This window comes from Melozone crissalis, unplaced genomic scaffold (assembly GCF_028551555.1).
Source record: "Melozone crissalis strain CALT ecotype California unplaced genomic scaffold, PUWL_Pcris_2 ptg000019l_1, whole genome shotgun sequence".
Lineage (NCBI taxonomy): Eukaryota > Metazoa > Chordata > Aves > Passeriformes > Passerellidae > Melozone > Melozone crissalis.
In genome coordinates, this window is record NW_026535797.1 from 19,085,931 (window position 1) to 19,098,328 (window position 12,398).

Here is a 12,398-nt window from a genome sequence, read left to right on the forward strand (position 1 = left end):
AATTCAGTGAAAAAAATCCAACACTTTTTTTTTTAATTTCCAAAAGAGGTGTGGGAATTTCCAGGCAATAGTAGGGTGCTGAAACCTGTTTTAGGTGGAATGAAGCCCCACTGGACCTTTTATTGTAAATTAAATACCCGTCTCTATGGAATAAAAATCACCCTCTCCATGTCTCAGCCAAGGGATAGCAGTTATCTTGGTTTTTTTTCCATGCTGCTTCTAGAGGTCACAGGAAATACCCACATACACAACTTTACCCCATGATTCTCAGCTACAGTGTGCCCCTATCGGTCTCCTAACTCAACACCCCACACTTATTTAAGTTCCAGGTAGCTGTAATGAGTAAGAAGTGCTTCCTTTTCTTAACTCTACCCACTTCTTTCTGTAAGCAGCCCAGAGGTACCCTCTGCAAGGGAAATTGTATCAAAACATAGTACACTGCATACCACAGAGCTGAGTGTAGTCTTCCTGCTTTGAGTATGTTAACAAGATGGCCAGTGCCTCCTTCCAGCTCTGTAGATCACAAGTGCAAACAATATCTTGCCACTTCTGCTGCACAATGGAGGAAAGCAGCTGTAAGGGAAGCAGAAGACCTGTCACTCACTGAAGAAAAAGATAAGCTGACAGTCTAAGTAACAGCTCACTTTCAAACATGCTTTCCACCAAGTAGAGACTACTACACTCACTGTATATTAAGGTCCAACAATCTCAGCATCCCTACCTTAACAGTAATTGGAACCTGATGCCTCTAAGAAAAGTAAAAAAGCCCAACAAAACACTTTAAAGAATATGGAAACAGCCACACTAGACAAGATTAAAGATCTAACACGTATCTTGTTTCAGAGCAGCTGGTATCAATGACAGGGAGCACAGTGTTAAGATATCCCAACCTCTGTTACACTTCCCCATTTGTAAATTAATAAGCCAAGAACTTCCTAGTTGAGCTGTTAAGGGGCAGAATGCACCACAGGTTACAAGCATGAGAAACTGAGACAGAAACCATTATAAAAAAAAAAAAAAGGAATAGAGAACACAGACATACTATGTAAAATTGCCATAAAACTACCAAGATATTAGAGTAAATGCAATAGGAGATGAACAGGTTCTGCTGACATTCTACTTCCTTCATTGAAGAGAAAGCATTTCCACATATATTCAGAGAAACATTTGGCAAGCCAGTGCACACCTTCCCCTGCTCAGTGTGTACACAAAGCCATCACTCACCAGGGAGAGATTTGTTTTCCGCTTGGCAAAGTAGCGCTTCTGGGTTTCCCTCAGGAGGTTATCCCCACCAGCTATGGCCAAGATGATGGCATCAGCAAAGCGCTCTGCTCGCATGCACAGCTCCACTGCACCCTCAAAATTCCCCAACAAAAGGGCTTGGCTGATGAGTCCATCTGTGTCTACAGAGGTGAGAAGCAGAGTCAACCCAAAGAGTCATCAGTCAGATGCACTGATGGTGCTTGTCTTAAAGAGCAGGCAGTAAAAAGCACTAACAGCTAAAAGCCCACCCAAAAGAAAATTTGGAAACTCAAAAAAACCCACTGAATTGACTCTAGGTCTTCCATCATCTAGAACAATCTTCTAAATTTTTAATGGGTCTCTCATGTGGAAGAAGTATTTCTATACTCAATGTGATATGCTGCATAACACTTGAAGGGGTCATATGTTTTAAAAGTATCCATTTGCTGCTGTGAACTAGATTCTTCCTGGTCTCTCTGAATTTTCTGGTTTTCCCTCCTCTCCCCTTGTCCTAAGAGGGCAGAAACACTCTTTATGTAACATACCTTCTGTGACAGGAATCTCCAATGTGCTCATATTCTGTGGGATGAGGTTATCAAAAAAGGCTGAAGAGGAAGAAACAGCAGCTACATCATCGCTGGAATTCATCAAAAGCTGTGCAAAAAGTGCAAGAGCTTATTTAATTCACTGCACACACATATTCTACCCAAAACAGTTTAGTGGATTACAGGGTGGGATGGGGCTGCTCTCCATTTGGCTGTGCGTGCTCATATAAATCTAATTTCAGTTTGGAAACTCCTGTCACTGTGCAATCAATCTGCACAGTTTCACAAGGGAAGCAGCGAGAGCAGTGCTGCAATTGGCAAAGCTTAGGAGATTGATGGTGCAAGACATGCAATGCCAACAGCACTGCTGGGCAGCATTCATCAACTCAAGTGTCAACCCTTGAGCAAGCTGAAGTATTTTGGATGGAACAGAGACAAGAACAACAAGTAAAATCTGTAAATAACAGGTTGGATCACAACCATGCGTGGTGCTTTACTGAAATGCAGGACACAATTGCTATTCCTAGAATATCTCAGCCAGTGTTTGAGGCTTGTGAAGGTGATTACTAATCAGAGTATATAAGTTTTAGATACCTCAGAGGAAAAAGATTACAGTGAACCAGGCCTTGGAAGGCATCTGAAGATGGACATCCCAAAATTATGTGAAAATACATTTCAGAGGATAGAGGTGAAAAAGAAAGAAATACCACAGCAGAAGCTCCACAGAGGAAATCCAGAACAGTAGCCTCAAGTTAAGCTGGGGTGAGGCTAATTCTACCACTGAAGAAATCAACACAGGTGAAGCAAACCTTCTTGCAAGGATTATAGCCAGGAGTCCTTCATTGTTCACTGGTTAGTTTTAAAGCCAGAAGGGAAAGTTATTATCATTTAGTCTGAACCTGTGAGGGTTTGATAGGCCTGTGAACTGCCCTCTGCAATGCCAGCACTGAGCCCAACAAGCTGTGGTTGGAATTAGGCCTTCCAGTTCATTCTGCCCGCCTCTGCTCTCCCAGGATGGCAAGATGTAGAGGACATACCTGATCTGGTGCAGAATTTGTATCACCTGCCTCAGGCAGGGGCTGTTTATCTGGGATCCCATTACTCAAACATGAGGCAATCTAGAAAAGTAACAGACACATACAGAGTAAAGCAAAGTAAGCACCTGGACAGCAAAAGTACCAAGAGACTGGCAAGCCCCAGACACAATTCCCCCAACTCTTTCACCTGTTTGAAAACTTCCACCTCACCCTATTCCTGGCTGGCTGCCTATCAGTGACTATTTATCCTTTTCAGAGCATTATCCATCAGTACTATGCCAGACTGTCTCCACCTGTCACCTTCTTCCTGGTTGAAGAATCCCCTGAGATGCAGAGAGCTGAATGCTAAAAGAAGCTCTCACAAGTGCACAGTTGTTGAACACTCCCCAGTGCACCAACAACTGAAACCAAGATAACTGGGCTCAAGATCCCTTTGGCTGCACAAGTGCTGCGTTTGCTTTTTAGTGGGGTATACTTCATGTGACTTCCAGCAGAAATTTCACACACTTTGGTCATTTGTGTGTTGTGAGATCACTTGCTCAGTTCCAGCAGGACCCCACAACCCTCCTGCAGGAGCTTTAGTCCTAGATTTCTATTGGAAATTACCCCTTACCTTTTTTTGCAGATCCTCTTTACTGTAGCCCAGCAGCTTGAGAAGTTTAGTCCTGGACTCTTGCTCCAAATTCACCTGAGTCCCAATGGATATTAAAAAGACAAAAAAAATGTAATATCATAGACATCTACACACTGATAATAGTTAGCTGCTTCTGGCAGCAGCAAAGTTCAGAGCTCAGTTTATAGAGAAAGAATTGAACTATGAAAAGTCCACCTAATAACTATTGTGTAAAGATGTATGGAATTTAAGTTATAATCATGATAAAAGGGCAAAACTCAAGTTTGCCACAGTTACAACTGAGGTACAACTGTGTATCAAGATCACAACTGTATACATACCTAGTATACTTAGTCATTAATTTTCTGGATAATCTAGGAATTGCCAAGCTAATCTCTTCACAAAGAAAACTGACTGATTTGAATCTGGATGAAACTGAAACAAGGTGGTTGCCTGAACTGCTAGCTGGCTGAGTTGCTAGCTAACTCACAAGAATTAGTTAACTGTTACAGAAGCTCCCTGGCTGAGGATTTCAGACACTCCCAAAAATTCCCACAGGCTGCACACAGCCTAATTGACAGGCACTATTTATACGCTTTAATGCATGGTTTACATTCTGCAACGAGAATCTGTCTGTCTCAGTTAACTCCCATGCTGCTTCTTCTACAGAAATGATCAGACTGTACATGTGTACGATACTTGTAAACAGTCCATTTCAGAAACTGTTCCTGCAGAAGCAGGAATGGTGCTGCAGGACACTTTTGTACAGAAGCCTAGTTTGTAGTTTAAGACAATCAATTGTAATATATCCTTTATGTGCTGGAGTGGTCTCTTCTCAGGACCACACACCAGATGGATTATAAAAAGGGACTCAAAATGACAGTTTGATGCATCTCATTTAATGCAACCAAAGACATTGTTGCAATGGAGAACACTTTCACCACCTAGATTAACAGCTGGCCATCCTGTTCAAGATTCCCCACTCAAATATAATACTGGGGCAAATATCTCAATATTTTGCCCTCTACACAATCTGCTACAAGTGTCTGTAAACAAATGCCAAGACTAAGCCCTGCCTCTTCAGAAGGATGACCTTTTCTTATTACCAAACTCTCATGCTACCAAATTGTCTACAAAGGCTAGTGAGTCCTCATGCCACCACAGCTCTCTCCTTTCTTCTGGGGTATCTCATTGTCCATTTGGACTTCACCTTGAAAATTAACAATGTACAGCTCCACAGGTTGCAGGCAGATATAGCTTGGCAGTGTGTTGAGTTGAAAAGATCCTGTTTCAGGAAGCCCAAACAAGTCCACTGAAAAGACCATTTCTAATGAAAACCAAGACAACCTCCAAGACCTCAACTTTCTTTAGAAAAATAAGAAGTATATTCATTCAATTCCATTTTATATTTTAAAGAACAGGAATATAAAGGGCTAGAGAGGACCATATTCCACCCCAGGACCACAGAAGGACTGACCTCTGTATTTCACCACAGCCATCCTACCTTCAAGAAGTTCCAAAGGTTCTCATCAAATGGCAGCTTGGCTGTCTGGATCTTGCCCTGGCAGTAATCAAGGAGGTTCCCTGACTGCAAGGCCATCTGCAGTTCTTTGGACCGGAGTAGGAATTCAGTTTCAGTAGTGACTTGACTGATGAATACCTGGTGTGGGTAAGTCTGCTGCATTTGCTGTCCAGGAGCTTTGGTTAGACCAAAGGTAATCAGTTTTCCTCCAAACTGAGAATGACAGAGGGAGATACAGTAAGTATTCTTATAAACAAAGGTAAAAGCTACTCAGTTCTTCATTTACCAAGACAGACACAAGCTCCAGCAGTGATCACAAGGAACCCAAGAGTTTAGTGTGCATGGATGGTGTGAGCACTGAGGGAGCTCCCATTACTAGCCCTTCAGCTGGACTGAACACTGATAAACTTGACACTTGTGCATATCCGATCAGGCCTAGCCAACTGCAAGTGCCAGAGAGGCACAGAGGAAAAAGTACCCTTGGACAGAACTCTTAGCTCTTTTGTTACATGGAGAGGCAGACTGCCATGATAAAACCTATCAGGTGAAGAGCAGGCACTAGACAGACAAAGAACAAATCAAACAATAGGCTAAAAGAACAATTTAGCCATCCGATTTAGGAGTAAAGATGCAAGGAAAATTAAATGCCTGGATAGGAAAGAGACAGAGGAGAGTGGGAATGCATGCGAGCCTGCAAGGACAGCTTATACAAATTTTTCTTAGATTATATTGACTTCTACTTATAATCTCCCATTCTCTGCTACAGGACTCTTTCTTGTTGAAAATATATCTGAATACTGAGAGTAAACAAACTTCACTTCATGGGACACTACAATGCACCTTAAACAGGCATTAAAACAACTAGCAACAGGTTTCTCCAGTCAAAGCAAAGGATTGTATCACAAGACAACACATCTATTGCATTTTCAGCTAAGGATGCTCCATTCACTTACTGCAAATGAAACCCCCACAGGTCTGCGAATCCACTTGGGTGGTTTTTTTAACGGTGGAATCAAGGTGGTCTGAGTTACTTGCTCTGGCACCTGCAGAGGAGGAAGGCTCTGTCCTGTGCCAAAGGGATCCAGGTTGTTGAAGGAGGAAGATATCTAGAATCAGATGGAAATGGCAAGAAAATATAATTCAATTCCTCTCTGTATGGAGTAAGCAGGAAAAATGAGGCAAGTACAGCACCTCTTTCTGGAATACCACCGAGTCCCTATGCAAGAGAAATGACATTCCAAAACAGTTCCAGCAATCGTTTCTCAAGGAAGTTTTACCCTGAGATTTTCAAGTAGTTTTTCCTTAGCAAGATGCAAATTTCCTAAAAAAGCACTGCTAGGCCTAGCACCCAGCTCAAACAGAGGAGTTGCAAAATTACTTGTTTTATGCAAGACAATGACAACATATGGTCAAAAGTTGTCCAACTTATTTCTTGTTTTTCCCACAGAGGAATTCTGACTCCCTTTTTGTTGCTGGAGTCTTTCAATTGGGTTAGTTTCAAGGACTGTCTCAAGCTTTTTTGGCTTCGATGAGACTGATGAAATAAAACTTTTTTGTCTAGACAAGAGAGTGACAAAAGTGGCCCCTGAGCCAGATTTCTTACATTTAGGGAGTCAGTGAACATACATACAATGCTGTTCACAAGCACTTTTCATTTTTAACATTTTGCTGTTTGCTAAAGATAATCCTGTTCAAATTTGACTGGACCGTAGGGAATAGCTTTATAATTCAGCTAACCAGCATGCCCAAAAGGAAGCAACCTCAGGCTGATCAAGCTAAGGTTGCCAAATCTTAGAATCACAAGCAATATTTTGTCTTTCTTCAGAAGAAACCAATTCCAAAGAAAGAATAGTTCTTGAGGAGCAGCTTATATTCAACATATTAAACACCCTAAATCTTAAAGAAATAAATATACATAACCAGGTCTGCAATAGACTTTCTGTCCTGAGACTACTGAATTCATAAGAGAAAGATCTCTTGGTCACAAACTCCCTGTCACCATAACTGTCATTATCTCCTGCTTGTGCTCTTACTTGTCATTCAATTTACTCAGGAATTACTCAACACTACTGTTCCCCAATTTTGAACAGTGGAAGTCTGATGCATGCACATAAAGAATGCAGAGAAAGAAAATTCTCCATGGGTTAAATAAATCCTTAATCTCCTGCAGCTGTTGCTTGATAAAGTATTTTCTGTCTCTTGCAAATCCTATGAAACTGAACTCAGTCAGCTGTAAATGACTATATAAATAACACTTAAGCCAGTTCATATGTATTCTCTTAAAACCTGTATTGTAAGGTATTTGTTGGCTGGGACAGAGGGAGGGAATTAAAAGACTAGACACTAGATTAAAACTAAAATTTTAGACAGTAGTGACATTTAATCTGTTCACAATTTGCTCATCTATTTAATGGCTAAGTAATGGGTTTCAGTATCAAAAATATTAACATGCTCAAAGTTGTAGTCAAAAGACTTGAGGAAAATTGATAATAGTGGTTTATAAGCCACTTTATAAAATTACCTTCTAAACTAATGAAGAATAACATATCCTATTAATTAGTATCAATGTATTTAATGTTAACCTAATAAGAAGAAAAGCTTGTGTACTGCTTTATTTTTAGGCTAATAGTAATAAAAATAAAATGTGTCTTAATCACAACTGCGCTCGCTCTTGGTTTTCTTTATACACCTTGTCAGAGGCAATGTGGTCTCTCTTTGGGATCTGGTGGGATCATTAAACCCTCACACAGGCAGCTTCTGGTTGCCACACCATACAGCCATAGGTCCAGGTGTGTGGGAAAGACTGTATTGCTTAAAAGTGACCCTGTTACACACGGGTGCTTCCAGCACTCTGAGCAGTCACGAGAGAAACTGCCAGTCTGTCAAGGTCTAACACGGTCACAGGACTTTACCTTGTCAGCCTGTGTCTTCTGCTGAGCTTCTAAGTTCCCACCCATAACAGAATAAATGTTGATCCACCCATCAAAAGTGGCAGCAGAGAAGACTGAAGGATTCCTAGGACACCACTGGACATCAAAGCACCACTGACTCCGAATGGGCAACTCATACACCACCTATCACAGAAAGAGAGAAGATGGAAGCACAACACAAATAGCCTCATGCTTTCCCCAAATTACTTGCCCACAGCAAACCTGTCACTTTATATACGTCATCATTGCATACAAATCTCTTATTTTTGCTTCTCAAAGGATGCATTTGCAACCAAATTATAGCACCTCGAGTCCAAACAGCTGAAAGTCACAGAAAACTCACGTTAAACTGGATTCTGACTGTAGACCAAAATTCAAAAGTGAGAAGTCACTTTTGCTCTGCTTCCTGAGTACTACTGTATCAGAGTATTATAGCATTGTCACATTTGCTGTTAACCAAGGGAGAGACACCAGAAAACAACACAATAAAACCAGAAGTCAAGAGGCAAGAATGTGTCATGAGCAAGAACACAAACAGAAAGAATACTGTGAAGTAACAAATGTGACAAGGAAAATAAAGAGCCTAAAGAAAAAAAAAATAGAACAAGAAGAGAGGAATGTGATAGCTGCACATGAACTATGAAGGGCATTGCAACCAACAAGTTCGTGGTTCAGCATTCAAAAAGCCAAAGTTCAATTCACAGACTTCCTGCCTGATGTTGGGCAACTCACTAACACAGCCTTGACTTTAAACCTCCCATTTGTAAAATGAACATATTTCCTTTATGGTTTACAGAAACAAAGCATAGACAATCACAGCTTCATCTTCTGTGGGAACATGATTTGTGTTTTCTGTTCGATATAGAAGCAAATTAATAATTTGCTTATATTAAAATCTAGATTGCCAAACAGAAAAACTAAGAAACAAATCCCAAGAAACCAAACATCCCCCAAATCCAAAGAAACCAATACTTCCCTCAAACTTACAAGATCAGCATTCTGTATACCTGCATTAATTCTTAATACTGCAAAACTTCCCAACTTTTTCACTTGAAAATTTGCTGTTCATTGGTACCAAGTCAAAAAGAGCCCCCTAACAGTAATTTATACACAGGAGTCTAATTTGAACTTGGACTCTGCACATCTACAGCAGCATGCATGCCAGCCACAGTAATTTTGTTTTAAGTTTTCCACTAAAAGACAATTAAAATATTTTTGTAAAAATTAGACACCAGGAACATTTCAGAGTCTGAATCTCTTCTAACCACTAGAGATCTAGACGAAGTGAGCATCAAATCCCATGAAACTACAAAAATAGCATGCATTTTAGGAAAACACATTCATTTTTTTCTTTGTCTCCAAGGCAAAAGTGGCCAGTGAGTGATACTGTCCCATGAAATTAATCTAGCCTGGGGCTCCCATCTGGACTTTGCTCAGTGTTGTTAGAGCACTTTCCCCATGCTATCATCAAGATCAATGTCCAAAGTTCAGTTATATCCAGGATCTCCTCATTGAATGAATGGGTGCGCATAAAAAATTTTAAACAGCCCCACTTTAATTTAGGTGATACTTAAATATACCAAGTATGGTAATTCTGAGATACGTGACTAGATAAGCACATACATGTGAAACCATTTTGCTATAAATAAAGTTTACTTGCATTGTTTAACTACACTGTTCCCTTCTCAGTGACCCTCTCTAACATATCCTCCTTGGTCTCCTTCAAATTTTCTCCCAAATAAACTTACTACTCTAGGAGAAGGAAAAAGAAACACATAGAAAGAGAGAACACTAAAGTGTTAGCATAGCAAGAGTAATCATAAATAGCTGAAACTAAATTTTAAGTTAAAGTTTTCTTCCCTCTCTGATCTCTGGACAAAGATGTATCTATTTCAATCTGGATATGGGCCACACTCATTCACTTCAGAAAGAGTGCATAACACATGCTTGAGGGAATTACATTGGCACTCCACAAGGATAAAGGGAAGGACACACAGAGAGCAAAGCACACAGTATAAAGCAGACCCTGTGTACTGATAGCTGTGGTTACATACCTCCCCCATACTTGGGTTCCAGCACAAGATTCGGTTGTCTTTGGCACTACTCAACAGCAGTTCAGGGTCAGCCTGGCACCAAGAAACAGAGAGAACTCCCCTAAAATAGATCAGAAAGAAATCAGTCATATTTCCTGTACAGTTTGTTCTGCCATCCAGTCACTAAGAAAGCACCATGCACCAGCACCTTGGCTCAGAAATGCAAGTTCTCATCTCTACCTTCAACCAGATTCATCTGGGAAAGAAAGCAGGCCCAGGAGAAAATCATAGTTCCCCTAAGTCCAGTCTCCCAGTTGTCTGCCTTGAAAAGATGCAACACACCATGCAAGTCCTCACCTGGTGTGCCCTTCCAGCTGGCTAAGAGGAGAGGTAGCAAAGCGTAAGTCCCATATTTGGATCACTGGCAAACGGTCATCTTCAGAGGAAAGGACTAGCTGGGTTGCAACTTCTGGATGCCAGGCCATTCCTGAGCAATGCATCTAGGGACAAAAACAGCACAGGCTGAAAATTCAGCAATGCAAGCTGGCAACAGCACAAATGGGCCAAAGCCACGCCATTCTGTACTGAACTCGCCTAGAATGCTTGACATAAACCAAGTCTAGTAATGTCTTGCTCCAGGCAGCAAGCATTTCTACCATCTCTTCACAGCAAAAACAACCCCACTAACCACACAGAAGTCAAAGCCCAAAGCTGACCTAGGAAGAAAGCTGTGAGGCTTCTCATAAATGAGGTGTGAACACAGAAACTGAATGCAAGAGTGCATGAATTTTAAGAACAGTAAGGGGCCTTGTTTTCCCATTTACTCAGGAAAGAAGAAAAAGAGGTGCTTTGATGCTACATTTCCAAGAGAACTAGTTCCAACAGCTCTTAGAAGAAAACCACTGGTCCCAAGAGTCTGTGCCACTGCTTTGTAGTCCCATGTGGCACATTGTAAGTTAGTTAGAAATGCAGCCTTTTCTCCACTCACTCTGTTGCTGTGGTCACTGACTTTGATGATGGGCTCATTCTTCCTGAGGTCCCAGACCACAGCCTTGCCGCTGGGGTGAGCGGAGGACAGGATATGCTGCACCTGCCGATTCCAGGACACCACACTGATGTCTTCATGCGGCTGCCAAGACAGGAAAGGCCACACATCCATTATTCCCAAGCTGAGGGAACACTCACAGGAGTCTGTCAATAGTTTAACTGAAGGATTAGGGACTTGATCATACATAGATTCCTCTCTTCAACTGCTGATCAATTAACTGGAAATACCAGCAGCACCAGCCAGAAAGACTAGGGAAAGTCCTTTACTCAGAGTACAGTGGACACTAAAATTCTTTAGAGGAATGTCATCTGGAAAAGTACCTCTGTATTTGATGAACAGACACTGGATTCTACATTGGCCAAATGTGTTATAAATCACTCCAGAGAGAACTGCAGCAAAGCACACATATATGTTTCTACCCCAACTTCTCCGATGGACTTAAATGGAAAGATGACCTTGTGCAACATTTCAGGAGTGCAGTGAGATGGAAAACAATGAAGTATTCATGACTAATTGCTGTTATTGTAGCTACTGCAATGCAGGAGATAGGCAAGGAAACAAACAGGAGACTTACTGGAGGAAAAACCTGGACTGCTTTTACTGAAGTTGACTATGATTTTTCTACTTTCAGGAGTTGATTGCCCTGAATAATATAATAAGCATCAGAAGATCAGAAACTTCTTCCTCCTCAAACTCAGGAAATATTATCTGGGAGCAATAGCCAAGATGCATTTAATGGCTCACTGGCTCTGCTAGGGATATGACTTTCATGAGATATGAAAAGCCTCAGCTGAAGCCTGAAATAAATTCATTCCTCAGAGAAGGTCCAATAAACCTTCTTAATCCATCACACATGCCCCAGCTGGATCACAAGATAAACTGGTCAGTTACTTGATTCAAATCCACAAAGAGCTTACCCATCCATGCAAAGTGCATCCTTCCAGAGCTTGCCAGTCTACCTCCCCTCCCTTTACAACACTTCTTCCACCCCCAAGAATGAAATCAATCAGTCTCTTCTGATTCATCTCTCTCCTGACAGACTTCAAAGTCATTCCCCTTTCACAGACTGACTGACTAGGCTAGGATGTCTCCACACACATCTTTTTGTCTTGCCTACTGAGATACAAAACTGCACAAGTATTGCCCAGAGGAAAACTCATTTACCTGTGATTTAGTCCCTGGAGTCATAGGCACACTGAAATTATTCAAGTCCCAGATGAAAATTTCAGAATCATTGGCTCCAGAAGCCAAGAGATTATTCTGTAGAAAAAAAAAAAAAAATGCTCAGTTGAGATTCCTGCTCACAGATTTCTTAAAAATAAATGGAAGCAAAAACCCCAAAATCTTCCATAGTGAGATGAGAGCTGTATTTCACAGCCACTGGCATGCATAAAGATACTAACTGGATTATAAACCAAGCACACCTCT

The 12,398-nt window shown here is 41.2% G+C and overlaps 1 protein-coding gene across 3 annotated transcripts in view; it reads right to left on the minus strand.

Moving 5' to 3' along the window:
- The window catches only part of SEC31B (SEC31 homolog B, COPII coat complex component), a 34,910-nt gene that overhangs the window by 14,418 nt on the left and 8,094 nt on the right, over positions 1-12,398 (minus strand). For all 3 annotated transcript variants that reach the window (XM_054276618.1, XM_054276616.1, XM_054276615.1), the window contains exons 5-16: positions 12,135-12,230; positions 10,911-11,051; positions 10,280-10,422; positions 9,944-10,043; positions 7,872-8,033; positions 5,913-6,065; positions 4,942-5,172; positions 3,438-3,512; positions 2,825-2,905; positions 1,788-1,896; positions 1,225-1,403; positions 447-573 (exon numbers count right to left, since the gene is read on the minus strand). In XM_054276618.1, the coding sequence (XP_054132593.1) occupies positions 447-573; positions 1,225-1,403; positions 1,788-1,896; positions 2,825-2,905; positions 3,438-3,512; positions 4,942-5,172; positions 5,913-6,065; positions 7,872-8,033; positions 9,944-10,043; positions 10,280-10,422; positions 10,911-11,051; positions 12,135-12,230 (1,597 nt within the window). The remainder of the gene's footprint in view (positions 1-446; positions 574-1,224; positions 1,404-1,787; positions 1,897-2,824; positions 2,906-3,437; positions 3,513-4,941; positions 5,173-5,912; positions 6,066-7,871; positions 8,034-9,943; positions 10,044-10,279; positions 10,423-10,910; positions 11,052-12,134; positions 12,231-12,398) is intronic.